Below are 18170 nucleotides of genomic sequence, written 5' to 3' on the forward strand. Positions count from 1 at the left end.
CTCATGAGCAGGTTTATCTCTAAAGTGCATTGTCTATTCTCACAATATAAAAATTGCACACTATCTGTTTCAACTTAACAGAAAGATGAACTTACACTTATGTACGAAAAAGTATATTATTTACAAAATAGAAAAGAGTAGTAACTGCTCAAAAATAAGCTATACATAATGCAGAGAGAGACAGAACACAAAAGGACATCTTCATACACTGCCATCTTCAAATAGACTGGCTCTTTTATTATTAATTCCAGTCCTTCGACACCCATTTCTTCACAGCCTCCAATAAGCTTGCTTCATGGGGCCGATGACCTTAGATGTTAGGCCCCTTCAAACAACAAGCATCCTCATCATCATCAAGCTGGTTTCTGTTTACCAGCTTCATCAGGACGGTGGACTTCAACATTAATTCAGAGGCAGATCTTCAGTTTTCTTGCAGGGAGTGTGGGATACGAAGGAAGCAGAAAAAGGAAGAGACAAAAGGCTAAAGATGAATACAGGTGGTACAAGACTAGGAATACTGGAAAAACACGAAAGAACAACTGGAATCCAACAGGTTAATATAAGTACTGCAAATAAAGAGGTGACAAATCATGCCATATAAAGACACTTTGAAAATGAACACTAACACACAATAGGACACACACAGGGCCGATTGCTGAAACGATGACTAGTTTTAAGCCTTAGACAATGTCTACCTAAACAACGTCTAAGTTAATCACGATCTTCCATTGCATAAACAATGTTCAGCCACTATTTAGCTAGACGTTATTTAAAATTTCAATATTGGTTCGAAAATGGAAATAGAAGTATCTCCCATGCAACTCTCTGCTTGTCGCAACCAATGAAACTCATCGGTGCATGCGCCAAACTTTAGTCAGCTGACGTCCTCCTACACATTACTCAAATATGGCTAAGCATAAACACGACTTGCTCACAGATAAGAATATCGCTTACAGTGGAAATAAAATCTCATAAATTATCAACACGAAAGTGACATGCCACCGTACGAGAGAAGTGTAGCTTTGATTATAGTGTTGTTGCATTGAGTGTAACCTAAATAGCTTCTGTGATGGGAAGATGGAACTATATTACTGTGTAACTGAATGAGTTGTACGGGATATTCTAAGAGATCGTACGCTCGAAACGCACCATCAGCAGCCCTGAAGACTGTTTTCCGTTGTTTCCCTATTTTTCACATCGCGCAAATACTGGGGCTGTTATTTTTTTTATTATTTTTTTTTTTTGCTAGTGGCTTTACGTCGCACCGACACAGATAGGTCTTATGGAGACGATGGGATAGGAATGGCCTGGGAGTTGGAAGGAAGCGGTCGTGGCCTTAATTAAGGTACAGCCCCAGCATTTGCCTGGTGTGAAAATGGGAAACCACGGAAAACCATCTTCAGGGCTGCCGATAGTGGGATTCGAACCTACTATCTCCCGGATGCAAGCTCACAGCCGCGCGCCTCTACGCGCACGGCCAACTCGCCCGGTGGGGCTGTTATTACGGCCACAGCTCTTCCTTCTCATAATTGCTGAAACCTTAACTGAATTAGCACGATGATTATAAAAATTAAAAAAAAACACATACTACCTACTTTTGAGTATCACTATTATGTATTATTACTTGGCAGTAAATGTATTAAATGAATCCTTCCTGGTTGATGTGACAGCCCTCTGACGATCGGGACAAGTTATTCTGATATGGATGTAGTCGAAGTGACCTATAATTCGGGAGAAATTATCCCAAATATAATAAAATATCGGCTGCCAAGAATTGTAGTCAAGTTGACAGTTACAGGACTGTCCCTTGCTTCATATGTTTCACGGTACATAACCTCTCATTGTGATTCACTCCTAAAATTTGAGGTTAAACAGTGTTTTTGGCAGCATTTAAACAGGACCAGTTAAACATATCGGTTTTAGACATTGTCTAAGTGATAAATAATGTATTTGCAATATGGCAGCCATACTTATAGACATTGTTCTGCAATTGGCCCACAATGTGCTTGCCTCCTTTTCAGTTGCTCCTCCTCCTGATGGTGACCTGTCATTACGTCTACCCTAGGCTGACCAGATTTTCAAAACCAAAAAAAAAGGAAAATTTTAACATTTTCTCAACAAAAAGAAAAACGAGGGACAAAAACAGGACACATGTGATTAATATTCAACAGTACACAACTACAATATAGCATATCTGAACAAATTATTTTCACACTGAAATACAGAACAGAAATATATTATCAAGTTTTAGCACAATTTTAAAGATTTAATCAGTGTTTCAGTAATTATTTCTTTCAAGATATAGGACTTACGTGTATTACAAATTATGAATGTTGACATATTTGCATTATGACATGACAACTTACAAAAACACAGAACTTGATCACAGAACTCAGCTGTGAACTGAAATGCTCTGGGAAACAGAGACCAAGTTGCAGAGCAGGATTTCGAGGTGAAGACAGCTGTGCATTTGATTACAATATGTTATTGATTTACATCCCACTAACTACTTTTATGGTTTTTGGAGATGCTGAGGTGCTGGAATTGAGTCCTCCAAGAGTTTTTTTACGTGCCAGTTTGATTACATTTGTGAGTACAAATTGTGTGAATTGGAAACCTCAAGACACAAGTGAACTTGTAAACTGTAAACAGTCGTTTAATAACCTGAGTCGATAGTAAAACGCGCTACCCCTCAGGACTAATTTAAAGTTAAAAATTTCGTGATTGTATACCCCTCAGGACTGGGGAGGGGGAAAAAAACACCTTCAAGAAAAAGAAAAGAAAAAAGAAAAAAAGGCTTCAAAAAACAAATAGTAATCACCAGGCATTTCAGGCCAAAAAGCAAAGCTACCAGACCTTGAAAAAAAAAAAAAAAAAAAAAAAAAAAGTGATTATGTAGGCGATAAGAGAATACGGATACACAGTTACAAGTGACATGTGCCAACTGAAAGCTTTAGCTATATCCAAGGAACTAGGTACAGTGGGCTTCAGGGTTAGCTGGGGCTGGCTAACAGGATTTTTAAAACTGCAATGGATTAGACTTCCAGAGAAGAATTAGCATTGCTGAACGGCTTCCAGGTAATTGTAAAGAAAAGGTATTGAATTTTCATCAATACATAATAAATTTGTGTTCAGAACATTCATATTTAATATCACAAATTGGTAATGCAGATCAAATGACAGTCTATTTTCAAATGCTGCTTGACAACACTGTCCACACTCAAGAGGAAGGGAGAATCCAGCGTAATGATAAAACGTGGTGGAAACTAAAAACAAAGGTGTATAGTCATGTTGTGTATAACTGGCAATGGATGAAACCTACCATTATTTTTAAATTCCAAAAGAATCGGTGAAAGGCATACAGTGACAGTAAATCTGAAAGGGTGAATGTGGCTTGGAATGAGCCTTGTGGATCAATGGGTGACATGTCTGGCAACGTCGCTCAGGCACACTGCTAAATTCATATAACATGTTGGTCCTGGACAGCTTCAGCAGACACACAACTCAAGAAGTAGGCAGAAGCTGCAGCAAAGGAAAACTGATTTGGTGATTATCCCTGGCGGCCTAACATCCATATTGTAACCACTAGATGGGTGTACAAACCAACTATTCAAAACAGCACTGAAACACCGATATATGCAACGGATGGCTGATGAATAGTACAAGGTCGGACAGACTGGAAAAATCAAGCGGCCAGATGGGATTCAAATTTGTGAGTGGGTATAATGTGCATGGGACTCCATTCCTCTACTACTGGTGGAAAAATCTTTCAAAAAATGTGATATTGCAAATTCACTGGACGGAACCGAGGATGACGCTCTATGGGAAGATGGCGACAACAAATATGATTCTACCACTAGTGATGATGAATAGAGGTAAGGGAACACGCAGAGGCTCGACTCCGGGGGTATGGTTATATCATGTGAAGCAAAGATAATTACATGATAAAAATGGTCCTCCAGCTTGACACAGATGGGTACGGAACATGAGGGAAGCCACCAAAGCGATGGATGAACATCATCATGGAAGACATGCATGTTGTGGACCTCAACCTTCAAGATGTCCTAGACAGGGCCAAACGGCAAAAATATAGCCGGACAGCAGATCTCTTTCGATGGCAAAAACTGGGAGCGCATGAGTGCATGTCGCATGCACACACACACACACAAATGTTTCTACAACAGCATGTGAAGATTATGATGCATTTCTTCAAACTTTTTACTCAATTTTGGAGTTCATCGTAGAAGAAAGAAAACCTACAGCCTGTTTTCCAGTCAGTGACTGTGTCAGAGATGGAATGAATGAAGCCCCCATCATGCAGCAAGGATAGGAATTGTGCCAGCCTGCCGAGGCCTGTCACACTCCTCTGCGGCAATGATTAATGACTGACAGATGAAATGAAATGATAGTGGAAAGTGTTGCTGGAATGAAAGATGAGAGGAAAAACTGGAGTACCCAGAGAAAAACCTGTCCTGCCTCCGCTTTGTCCAGCACAAATCTTACATGGAGTGACCGGGATTTGAACCAGGGAGTCAGCGGTGAGAGGCTGATGCGCTTCAGCCTGAGCCATGGAGGCTACGGAGTTCATCATAAGGCAGAATTAATTTCTTGTAAAAAAAGCCCAAATTAAAGCCAACTTTTTCTCCTTTTTAAAAAAACTTTCTCTCCTAACATTAGGGGGTGCGAATTATTCAATGGGATGGAGTAGTAATATGTATATGGTAATCTATTATTTGCTGTATGGCAGTAAAAGCAGAGTGGACTCAGGATATATTATTCATAAGAAGGAAGTAACAGACAAAAAAGTAGTGAGAATGATTGCCGGTACCAGCAGGTGGGAGAAATGGCAGGAGAGTACTCAGAATGAGGAGATAATGGCTAAGTTAGGAAATAGGTCGATGGATGAAGCTGCGCATATAGAATGGCTTCAATGGTGGGATCAAGGGAGGTGAATGGAGGAGGATAGGTTACGTAAGGGAATAAAGGACTCTAACATGGAAAATTCGTCACCATAAGACCTATCTGTGTCGGTGCGACGTAAAGCCCCTAGCAAAAAAAAAAAAAAAAAAAAAAAAAAAAAAAAAAAAAAAAAAAAAAAAAACATGGAAAATAAGAGATACAGAGGAAGATCAAAGCGATGATGGGTAGACTCAGATTTGAACTGACCCATAATTGTAGACGTGATAATAAGCTTTTGAGTTTTATTTATTCCTTCAACCACATTCATCCCTGATTCGTCTGATGACATTGCTGTTTACTTTGAATGCACATGCGATGGAACCATCTTAAGTGGAGTTAAGATGGTGTCATCACCTCCCACTCGGAAGGCTGACGCACAGTGAGTCATCTAGGGACAAACGATAGTACCACTTACTATAGCCCAGTGGTAAAGCATTCTTAAATTCAAACCTTTTATTATTAGAGAAGTCTTGCTCGTGAACAGATGAGATTTTTTTCTGAAGACGCGGAACAAAATTCTCTGTGAAAAGGAATTTTCACCTTGTTTCTAACATGGCAAAGGCCCAAAAGCTTATTATGATATCATGTCTTCAGTTTGAACTACAGTAGAAGTCCATTATAGCGAGAATCCATAACGGCGAAAATTTTACTCGCTATAGCGGATTGTCGTTATATCCGATTTTTTGTAAAAGTCGGGAAAACCCCCATACACATTAAATTCAGTATGAAATGGCAATCAGTTTGCTCAAAATTTGCGTTTTCGTGGATGATATCCAGACTCCGGCTTACTTGTTTGTTGTGTTTCGAACTCCGATACTACGTGAAAGTGTGTGTTTAATTTCATTCTGAAAAATATATATTACCGTATTTCTCCGAATCCAAGACGACTCCCACTTTTTCCTTCAAAAAAATTAATCAGGCTTAAAAAGTGCTTTGTAAAATCATATGAATGTCTTTTCTTATACAGTAGGCTTTTTTAGACTGTAGACGCCGAACACTGGCTTTAGTTATGCCGTATTTTTTGCGGCTGTACAATTATGCTTTATTTCAGCGGGTTTAATAACCATTAACTTAAAATTGGCATCATAATATCGAAGGGAACTCGTTGAAAATTTGCTGGCAATACACATTCCACGCGTCTCTACAATATGACGATCCACCAGGAAAATATTCTAGCTTACTATAAAACAGTTACCGCTACTTCTTTCACTTGCCAGATTAGGCCAACTTCAGCGGCTAACGATGTATAGGTCTTAATCGCGGACTTTGAAAGTCAACGAGCGAGTTTATTGCGCCGCGGTATGGCAATTCCGCCCATGCACTTTTGTGCACATACCTCATAATTTCATCTTCAACTTCTTTAAAGCGTCCTTGTTGCAGGCCACCGAATGCATTTTTTGTGCAGTACGCATTTTTAAGCTATCATTGTCTTCACGGTAACGCCGAATATGGGCTTTAATTAGGCCTATGCCGTATTTTCTTGCGGCTGCACAATTATTATACATTTCCGAGTGTTTAATAGCCATTAACTTAAAATTGGCGTCATAACATCCACGAGAACCCGTTGAAAATTTTCCGGCAATACCTGTTCCATGTATCTTTACAATACGACGATCCATCACGAAAATACTTTGGCTGTCTATAAAACTTAATTTTACTAAGCGTCAGGCGCACACGGTTGGGGGGGGGGTGAAAAGAAACAGCGTGGTTTGGTTACTGCGGTAGTTGCAGTAGTGTTCATTACTATCAGGCTGCGAATGCAAAAACGACCCTTGATTTTTCACACGATATTCTGAGAAAAAAACGTAGTCTTGGATTCGAAGAAATACGACATCACTCCAGAGGCTTCTGTGCCAAACATTTCAGTTTTCTTTTTCAAACGGCATCACCTAACCTAACCGTATATGTATTATGGAAACCTATTTGAAACGCATGTAGAGAAATGATAACCTCCTCGCTAAAAGTTGACATAGGAATAGCTTTCCGAAATTTAACTAGACGCGAGAAAATATAAACTATCCTCTGAAATCAGTGATAGTACCCTGCTATATCTTGAGGTGTATCACTTTCTCACTTAATTTCAGTATACGGTATACCATTAAAATTAAGAGATCGTTTACTTCAGCCTATATTTTTAACGAGTTAACAACTGCTATCGGTCACGTTATTTACGCATTAATTACGAAAAGTGTTATCCTCTTGCATTTCAAATTTTTTTTTGAGAACAGCAGTCGATGAGTATTACTAATTGACTCCAATATCACCTTCGAATGTTGACGAGAGAGCTCGCAAATGCACATAGCGCGAAAACTACACTGTACCGAAGATCATCGATCGCATTTTGTGGCAAACGTTTCAGTTTTGTTATTCAAATAGTGTCACATATCCTAACATATCTGTACTACATGTATGATGAAAACACACTTCAAGCGGGAGTAGAGAAATTATAATCTTCTTGCTATAAATTTCCGTAATTTAACGGGCGAGAGAAAATATAAACGAACCTCGTAATCAATGACGCACTCTGCCATATCTTGAGGTGTAGGCCTATCTCATTCTTACTTAATTGCGTATTTAGCATTAAAATTAAGCGTTCGTTTATTCAACGTTTATCTTTAACGAGTTAAAAACGGCTATTGGACACGTTATTTATGCATTTATTACGAAAACGTGTTCTCCTCTTTCATTTTCCTCGCGGAAGAGCAGTCGACAGGTATTACTAATTGACTCCGACATTGCCTTCGAATATCGACGAGAGAGCTCGCTGGTGGGCATAGTGAGAAAACGATACGGTACCAAAGATGATCGATCGCATGTAGTATAATGACTGGGTGCATAAATATTGGCAACGGAAAAAATCAAGCGCGCATAATCACTCGTAATAAGGGATGCGTCACCGATAGGGTTCTCGCTGTAACCAAAGGATAATACACAGTTTAATATAGGAATTTTGAAGGGACGGACAAAAGTTTTCGTCATAACGGGGTTCTCGTTATATGCCGTACTCGCTATAGTGGACTTCTACTGTATTTAGATATAAGATGTGTGGAACTAAATGAGGCCAGAGAGCTAACTGCAAAGAGAGGATTGTGGAGGCGTGTAGTTAATTCTCACAGGCTTGCAGACTGAATGATAGCAGGCACAACAGTTTATAATGAAGCATTCATTCATTCATTCATTCATTCATTCATTCATTTATTCATTTATTTTCTGAAGCAGGTGAGATCCAACGAGTCATGCATTCAAAGACCACAATCCAAACTTCAAAAGTCTAGACTAATAAATTGAGACCCATGTCCAGTTACTAAATATGTACAACATCCTCATTCTTTTCTCTCAAATATTCTTATCTGAACTCTATCACTAAGTGTTGATACACAGTTAATTTTCAATCTTTCATAGTAATGATCTACTACAGAGCTTTATCTTCAACAAAATCCCCTGCTCACCTTCCCCTCCCTTCAATAATTTCCTACACAAATGTAATACTCACTTGTAACTTTCCACTTCTTCCTGCAGAGACTTTATTCTCTCAATGGTGGACATTGCATCTCCCTCCTTTTGGATGTACATAGCTTCCTGAAGACCAAGCTCTCTGTAACACATCAATCCAGAATACTTTCAAACTAAAAACTAGAAAAGACTACAAAAGTATGCCCAATCTTACAAAGACAATGGCTATGAAATTTTGGAATCCAATATTTTACTTGTAAGTAGTTCTCTCTATATTAGTTACAAGTCATGAGAAACGGCATATCCATCATTATACAACGATATAGCGTATTCCAGAAGTTCCTATTATTCTAGTGAATAATTACTAGTTTTCGGGCCGTGAAATGCTTCACAACATTTGTTGTTATTTTGAAGTGAGTTTTCCGTTTTCCCAGTACTGCACAATACATTTGGACAACGAAAATTTACAACCTGCTGCCACATTCCTGAGTCTATACGCTGCATTATTACTTGCATACATGCTCAATGTGGATTTAATGACAAAGAGTTACGAGATCTCAGAACACGTGCAAAGCACTCACATAGATCATATCAAAAGTTTTCGTCATAACGGGGTTCTCGTTATATGCCATACTCGCTATAGTGGACTTCTACTGTATTTAGATATAAGATGTGTGGAACTAAATATCTTGTAATAGATCATATGATCATAACAGACTGCAGAGAGTGTTACTGCCTCCGGACAGTACTGACTTGCACACTGAACAAGTCAGCAATCAAGCACAGCAATTATTTTTAAATTTTTAAGGAAGCTATACCTTTTAATTTAGACTAAGTTAATGTAACTTCAAAGATTTTCAGTCTGGCTAACACTAATTATAACACTATAAATTACCTATAAAAGAAAACACACTATTAAACAAAGAACGACATGTTTCGTTCTTCATGGAACATTACCAGATTTATCAAATCAAAGTTTTTAAATTGATGAAAATTGTTTACAAATGTAGAAACATTTATGTTTAATATCTGTTTATACCTTTAAAACTTCAAAGTTATAACTTATTTTAGTGAAGTATTCCAGTAATACAACTTTTCCCCTTGCTATTGCAACAAAGAGTGTGAGGTGGTGTAATGCTCTGTCATTTTCATAACGTCATGTTCTGGTGAGGTTACCAGCTAATTTGAATTGTACATTCATTCATTTATTTATTTTGCTTAAATTGTACATGTACAATCTGGGGGTAGTACATGGAGAAAGGGCAAACCCCACATACTGTACACAGAAGTGCCTCCATACTCACATACATGTATGTTTATATAACCTCTACTGAATATTTACATACATATAGACAATTTTATATTTACATATTTACACTCCAAACACTGTATTCTTAGAATAATTATGATCTTGATTTATCCTATACATATTAAGCGTAAGAAAACTCAGTCATTCGCAACCTCACTCATAACCCTATGTATGTACCGAGCTCGATAGCTGCAGTCGCTTAAGTGTGGCTAGTATCCAGTATTCGGGAGATAGGTTCGAACCCCACTGTTGGCAGCCCTGAAAATGGTTTTCCATGGTTTTCCATGGTTTCCCATTTTCACACCAGGCAAATGCTGGGGTTGTACCTTAATTAAGGCCACGGCCGCCTCCTTCCCACTCCTAGCCCTTCTCTGACCCATCGTCGCCATAAGACCTATCTGTGTCAGTGCGACGTAAAGAAAAAAAAACCTATGTACGCACTCTTTGAATCTCATACCAATCCACAATCACTCCCACATCCCCACACATACACATTTGCCCACATTCAACTGTACTTGCATACATCATTCTTGAAATTCTAATTTATACAAGCTACATACATCACATATGGGTACATTTTCTTTACTGCATGGAGGAAGTGAGGAAGAGGAAGCAGTTTTACTGCAGATTGTAGAAGGTTCCAGAGATGAGCAGACCGTGCGTAAAATCCATTTAAATATGAGGTTGTTCTGGTGAAGGGGTGGAACAAGAGTAACTCCTTGGCCTCTCTTAACAGAGTGGTAATTAAGCTGCATGCGGTAGAAAGGAGAGATATAAAACCTAGTGCTCTGTATACCTTACACCTCACTTCCTTCATGTCTTTATTCCATTTTAGATTGTCCGTAATATGAATACCGAGGAGTTTGATGGCATTAGAAGGTGGTAGTCGGATTCCACATAGAGTAGGCTGGTTCTGGAGTGGTTGTCTAGCTCAGCTTAATCTTATATATTTACAATGCTTCACATTTATACACATTTTATTTACATCACATCACAGAGCTATACTACCCAGATCCAATTGGAATTGCACCAGATCATCATGATTTTTCATGGCTCTGTAATTGACTGTCATTGGCATACTATGCCATGGTCGAATTTACACATTCCGGTAAGTTGAGAGCATAAATAATCATGTACAGTGGGAGGCGTATCACATTACTCTGAATTATTCCAAAAGTAATATTGTGGTTTGGTCTGATTTGGCTCCTCCATACACAACACATTGCATTCAACCCACCAAAAATTATCTCAGCCATGCCAGTTTACCCTGAATGCTGTAGTTGTTAAGATTTAACAGAAGTCTTTGAGGTGACACCTAATCAAAAGCTTTGCTCCAGTCCAAGGTCAAACAGTCTATTTGTGAGACATCCATCTGTTCCAAAGAGAGCTGCCAGTCATCAATGACTTTTGTTAAAAATGTTGTACAGCTGTTTTCAGGAATGAAGTTGTGCTGGTTTGAGTTCAACAGGTTTCTCTCCTTGAGAAAATTCAACATACATTTAACAAATAGATGTTCCATCCATTTACAGACCCCTGATGGTTATCGAAACTGGGCAGTAATCATTTATATTTTTCTTGTCTCCATCTTTGAAAACCGGGACTTCATTGGCTTCTTTCCATTCCTCGGGCACAGTCCTGGTATTCATTGAATGGTTAAAGAGAACGCAAAGAGAGGGTGCCAAGGCGGCTGCACAGTTCTTCAGAATTCTTGTTGGCACTCGATCTGGCCCGGTTGTGGCATGTGGTCTTGTTTTCAGAAGGCTCTCCTTGACTTCACTTGTTGAGAAATACAGGTTGGTTAGAGGGAAGAGAGGGGCAGTTTCAATTGAATAGAGCGTTCTCTTCCTCAGTAGGGGCGAAGAACTTACAGTATTTTTAAATTTCCTGTGAAGATGTCTGCTATTCCTTGTGGTGTGGAAATTGCCGTACTGTTATGTTTAAATACAGATGAACTCTGTTGCAACCTTTACTCTTGAGAAAAGCCCACATTTCCTTGGTGTTGAGACTGAATATAAGAATCATAGATAGCTCTGTCAGATTGTTTAGCCTTGTTCCTAGCCAGTCTGTACTTCTCCCACTCAGTCAGTTTTCATTGTTTTGTAAATTATATAGGGGCTGGCTAGTTTTCCAGTAATTTTCTGTTACATCATTTTCTGGCACCATCAACGCCATAAAAGTAAACATTTGTCATTTGTCAGATATACAGTAACTTTACATAAGAGATTCTCCTTTGGTGACAATGTCATAATTTTGACAGGTTTTGTAGGGGGAGAAAAAAGAAAAAAAGTGTTGTATTTGGACTGGTGGACTTACAGAAGACAGTCGTTTGGAAATTCAACTATAATGTGAATAGTGCTAAATTATAAAGGGTTGTTATTATTGTGGGGTGATATTTTGTAACAATGTGAAACTTTCGTGACTTGGACTTTTGGAACAGGGGGTGTCTGCCCCTGTTGAGTCTAGAAAGATGTTCAGGTTGTTTACTACTTTCTTAAGATGGAAGGCTCTTGATAAATATTTCCGTTGGAGAAAATAACAGGGGTTTTGACTGGTGAATGTGGGTGGCGAGAGGTGAGCTTCTGTGGCCTGATTGGTTACCTGGTGATCGGACCAGGGCCAGCTTCGCCCTCCTCGAGAGAGCGAGGAAAATCTTCAAGGTCTTTCGCTTTTGAGCAGCTTAGCAAGCAGGTCCGTTCTGCCATGTGGACACCGACCTCGTGGTAAGCGCTATTCATTTTGATGTGTCGACCTTTGTTTTAATTAACTAACTTTCCATGGTAATGTAACAGTTAATTTTATGTATCGGAGTTTTCCCTTACACTCCCACACTCACAATTTTGTGTTTTCTGAATGCCTGTGCTTCGACAGACAGTCATAGCATCTTTGTTTTTGGGAGGCAATTCTGACTTAGCATTCTGTAATTTAATGTAAATGTAAGTTTCTCTCTTGAATAGCGATATTGTATGTCATATTAAAATTTTATTTCTTTTAAGGTTGCCTCCTTTCATTCTGTGTCAACTTCTATGTTAAAGTTTGATTCCTATCGTCCGAAGAGCTTGATCAGATTACGGTTTTATAAATTTATTTAAATATCCTTTAAATGTGCTTAATTGACATTGACTATGCCATTCCTTTATTTTGTTTTATTTGATTTTGTATCTTTTTTATTTGGTTAATAATTAATAGAGTAGTCGAAGGTGATTGCCGAGAGCCTTTCTTTCCCCACAACGAGACACGATCTCATGGCCTAGTAGGGTTCCTTCCACCTTCCATGTCCTTCCGTAGTTGTTGTTTGGTAGACCTGTAAGAAAGTTTTTGCATCTCGAACATGGTGTTGTATTATTATTATTATTATTATTATTATTATTATTATTATTATTATTATTATTATTATTATTATTATTATTATGTGTACGCGCTAGAAGTGCAACAGTAATCATCCATCATCCATTTCCCCCATCTAGCTCCTGCCATGTTGGGATGTTTGTGGTACCTTTCTCCCTCTGTCCAACAACCATTGTTTCTCCTTAACTCTGTTCCAATCCAAATTTCTTCTAATTTTACCATTCTTGACCACTCTCCTTCTATTTGAGTCTCCATCATTGGAAAGTGACTGTAGTAATTACATCCAAGTTGCAGATCTTTGTTAATCTGTCCCTCTTCTATCTTCTTAACATATCCAAAACATCTAAGTTTATCCCTGCCCATTCGGTCGGAAAGCTTTTCCGCTACAATTTCCTTCCTGACGTCCTCATTACTCATGTTGTCATTTCCTGTCTTTCCTAGCATACTTCTTAAAAAGTTCATTTCACTGGCCTGGGTTTTATTCTCCAGTCTTATTGTGGGTGTTGGTCTCCACTACATACAACAGTACTGGGCAGTAGTACATCAACTTTTTTCGCTTCATTGGTACTTCCTTCTTCCATACCAGGTATCCCACGCTCTTGTAGAATGCATTTTCCTGTTAAATCATTTTACTGATTTCGATGTCCAGCCCTGCATCCTGTAACATTTCCCTTCCCAAGTACTTGAATCTCTCCAAAATTTCATGGTTTTGTTCACTTTTTTTAATCTTTTCTTTCCCTTTTCTTTCTTCTCTAGCCAACACCATTGTTTTACTCATTTCCATAATGATTTACATTACATAATTTTCAATAATCAGGTTCAACATGTTGAGTTGTCCTTGTACTTCCTCTCTGTTTGCTCCCTGCACCACAATATCATCTGAGGAGTCTCTTTTCAAAAAGTACTCTTTCCACTTCCAGAAAATAAATCAGTATTTCATCCACATGCATTACAGTAGTTGAATATTAGTGATTGCATTGAGCAATTCAGACCAGAAAGATGCAATTCCTTAAAAGTTGTACCAAATCCAATCATGGGTACATTCCATATGCCTTATTTTATGTTTCTTGTGCTTTTCCCACAACTTTCTTAAGCTGGAAATAGCACCTTCAGAATAGACACTCCTCATCTGCAAACAACATTACCTACACCCCCTGCCCCATAGTTTACTTTTCTCTCCTTCAAAATGTCGTCCATAACCATCATGAACAACAACGACAACCACTGTCGTAGTCCAGTTTGATTCCTCTCCACATGTCTAGACTGCTGCATTTGTTTTCCAAGTCCTTTTCATTGCATTACTGTTCATTCCTTTGCCATGTGTACATTATCACAAGCTTTTTCTAAAAACATGTCATCACCATATCTCTTCTGTATTTGCAATGTTTTTCCATTAACTGCCTCATACTGAAGATGGAGTCTAGTGTTGACCTTCCATTTCAAAACCCATATTGCTCTTCTTTGTAATTGTCCTTCTACCTTTCTCATTCTCTTTTCTAGTATCATTTCAGGCTACATGAGATAAATGTGATTCCTCAATAATGATAATATATATCTTCTCGTCATCTTTTGCGCAGTTGCCTTCACCAACTTGATTGAATACTGCCACAAATGTAATTCAATCCAACAAGGGGACCTTTAGCAGGTACCTCCTATACCACATCCCAAATGCCTCAACATGACCTGTCAGGTTGGAGTTCAGTGTCTACATTTCACCTCCATGCAGTTTGGCACCACAGCTAAATGGTTAGCATGCTGGCCTTTGGGCCATGGGATCTTGGTTTTAATTCCTGGCTGGGTCGGTGATTTTAACCTTAATTGGTTAATTTCTCTGGCTTGGGAGCTGGGTGCTTGTGTCATCTTCAACATCACAATTCATATTAGGTAGAGTCCCATTCTCACACAAGCCAGGTCACCTATAGTGCGTCAACACAAAAATCTGCACAAGGACTCTCTGGAGGCCACACACCATTATTATTACTGCTATACAATCTCACGAGCCTAGCAAATACTTTCATAAATCACTTCCCGAGTGCTAGGCTCAATGCGCAGTTAGTTAGCATATTTTAGTATTTGTACAACACTATCCTTGCCATTGCAAGTCATACCTTGACATCTTGTTGACAACAGCCATCCTCTGGTTTTATCCTACCTAGATATTTAACCATTTCACTGCCATGTTTTGAAACCAGGCAAACCCTCTGGGCCAGATTATTGGAAGAAGCACTTTTACAGATACATTTTTACTGATACTATTACTGGCTCGGCTCTATCCGATGCGGAAGAACAGCAGAATATCTATCACGACCAAACTCTGCATCTTCCGAAGTAATGTCAAGTCTGTTCTATTATATGGGTACGAGACTTGGAAAGTGACTGTAGTAATTACATCCAAGTTGCAGATCTTTGTTAATCGCTCTTTACGAAGGATTCTTAACATCTACTGGCCGGAAGTAATCTCCAACCATGGACTATGGAGTAGGACAGGAGAGAATGAGATGGCCATACAGATAAAGAGATGGAAATGGAAATGGAAGGGGAACAAAGCAATTGAGAGAAAGGCACTGGACTGGAAGCCACAAGGTAAAAGGAAGAGAAGGAGACCCAAGCAAACGTGGCAAAGATCTGTTCACATGGAAGCGATGAAAGAAGGCAAGACCTGGAGTGAGGTAAAGAGGCTGCCTTGGTAGAAACACCATCACATCAAATGGCTAGGAGGGGAGCGGGAGCGAAAAAGTTTGAGAAACCAAGCTTGAGATAATGTGCAGGCGAAATGCATGTGACAAGTGATGGAAAAACGCCGATGAAATTTAAAACTTTAGAACAGCAGTATTCTCAATTTCTTCTCAATCTAGCGATCCCGTTCTTGAATATTGTTTTATCCTGTTTCGAATTGTTATAAAACCAAAATTTTGTAGACTAAGAGGTCCGCAACCTCGCTATGTGCATGTATTGTTTGTTTCCATATGTATCAATTGTGTTCATTTCTTTTCTTCTTAGGTAACACAGTTTTTAGATTCAATTATGTTTTGTATTAACCCCTGTTTTTACTGAATTTTATTGCAGCGAGTTTTTTATTGCTCCATATGATGATGCTGTAAATATTGTATTTTGTGCTGTTTTTATTTCCGTCATGTGTCTCATTTGTTTTTTCATTTGTTCCTTCATTATGTTTTTATTTTTAGCTTGTATTATGTAAATTACTTCTTTTTTTTTTTTTTTTTTTTTTACGTCGCACCGACACAGACAGGTCTTATGGCGATGATGGGACAGGAAAGAGCTAAGAGTGGGAAGGAAGCGGCCGTGGCCTTAATTAGGTACAGCTCCAGCATTTGCCTGGTGTGAAAATGGGAAACCACGGAAAACCATCTTCAGGGCTGCCAACAGTGGGGCTCGAACCCACTATCTCCCGAATACTGGATACTGGCTGCAATTAAGCGACTGCAGCTATTGAGCTCGGTGTAGATTACTTCAACCCCCGCTTTTTCACTAAAGATGGCTCAAACGAGTCGAAACATGTTTGAATTTGACCACTCCATCTAATGATGGAATTATATGATGTATTGAATTAGGAGGATACACTTAATTTTACCTTTGTAAAGTGAAAATCGTCAATACGGAACGATTCTAATATCTTGTAATACAGTAATTGTTGTTCACAATATGCAGCACGCCACTACTGTAAACTAGCATAGTTAAAGAAATCTGAAATGATAGTCTGTTTCACAGTCCTCTTCACGGACAGAGAAACACTCAAAGACCTAATTGCTTTGAGATTCACTACTACAGTTACAACAGTCCTTGAACTGTATGACAATTTACCCAAAGAAGATAACAAAGGGATTTTAGTTTTAAGCACCTGCTCAACAGTTGCACTACTGCCATTTAAATCCTTCTGGCATGTGCACTACTTATACCTTCCTGGAATTCCATAGCTGCCAAGTTTCCAGAGTTGCTCAACAAACCCACCCCTCAGATAAGTACACAGCTATAAACACTCTTCCCTGTTATGCTTACACAATAGGAAAGTTCAATCTTCATATGGGAATAACAGATGTTCCTAATTACTTTTGTGCTTGGATTATTATGGTACCAAGAGGAAAGCACATTGCCAGGGTCTGAAAAGGCAATCAGAGGAGAGATTTATCATTAACGTGAGTATTGTTAAATCGAGAGGAATTTTACATTGAATTACTTTAATTAATGCCGGGACCAGAATGTTTTATTGTTAGAGAGGGAGGGGATTATCGCTGTATTGGTAATCATTATATGGAGATTTCACTGTATAAGGACTTTAGTACACTGCAGTAGCTCCAATATTTTCAGCTCTATGATAGAGAAAAGAATTCTTATCACTAACTATTCACTACATAAAGGTTATACTTACTTTTGCAGTTGTGTTTCCTTTTCTTTGAAGTAAGTGGACAGGACCTCCAAGCGAGTCTGAGCCTCCACTTTAGCATGCTCCGCTTCTCGGTATTTGACTCGTAAACTATCAACCTCTTCACTCACAATGCGTACGTGATCTATAAAATTATAAAACTGGACTATAACCTAAACATTAATACAAGCAACTAAATTTCCTTTCAATTGATGATTTATTACACATGTGTATCCATTAAAAGTTGAAAATAGATGGTTTATCAGTACAGTGAAACCTCGTTAGTGTGTTCCTCATTAACATGTTTTTCCCGCCTAGCACGTCGTAAATTCGAAGTCCCAGTTCTTATCATATTAAATCTATATAAAAATACCTCGCTTATCACATCACGAATTTTCTCTATTACCGCTTAGTACGTTCACATTTTTCCTAGCCAAGAAAATGTTATTTGTCATCCCTTGTGGAAGGAACGTGATTTCCAAATCTGGTAAGAGCCCTCGCCGCAGTTGCGTGATAACGGGAAAAGGCCTTGAATTCTTGAACTTCACAGGATAAACTGCACCTTCGGGGAGCAAGCCATTAGCCTTGGAAATGCTAATTTTTCCTTGGCGGTTAGCAGTGAAACTGCAGAATAACATAATGAGCCTGTTTGGGCTTGTATTTCGCATTCCATTTAGAAATCTATTTTGTGTTTAGCTGTACAGTGAAGGGTAGTGAACATTT

At 38.7% G+C, this 18170-nt stretch overlaps 1 protein-coding gene across 1 annotated transcript in view; it reads right to left on the reverse strand.

The window, feature by feature from the left end:
- Nucleotides 1-18170, reverse strand: part of LOC136880991 (transport and Golgi organization protein 1) — a 202580-nt gene that overhangs the window by 54691 nt on the left and 129719 nt on the right. Inside the window, exons 11-12 of the mRNA XM_067153567.2 lie at nt 17454-17592; nt 8453-8554 (exon numbers count right to left, since the gene is read on the reverse strand). Coding sequence (XP_067009668.2) covers nt 8453-8554; nt 17454-17592 — 241 coding nt within the window. The remainder of the gene's footprint in view (nt 1-8452; nt 8555-17453; nt 17593-18170) is intronic.

This window comes from Anabrus simplex, chromosome 9, assembly GCF_040414725.1.
Source record: "Anabrus simplex isolate iqAnaSimp1 chromosome 9, ASM4041472v1, whole genome shotgun sequence".
In the NCBI taxonomy this organism is placed as follows: Eukaryota; Metazoa; Arthropoda; class Insecta; order Orthoptera; family Tettigoniidae; genus Anabrus; species Anabrus simplex.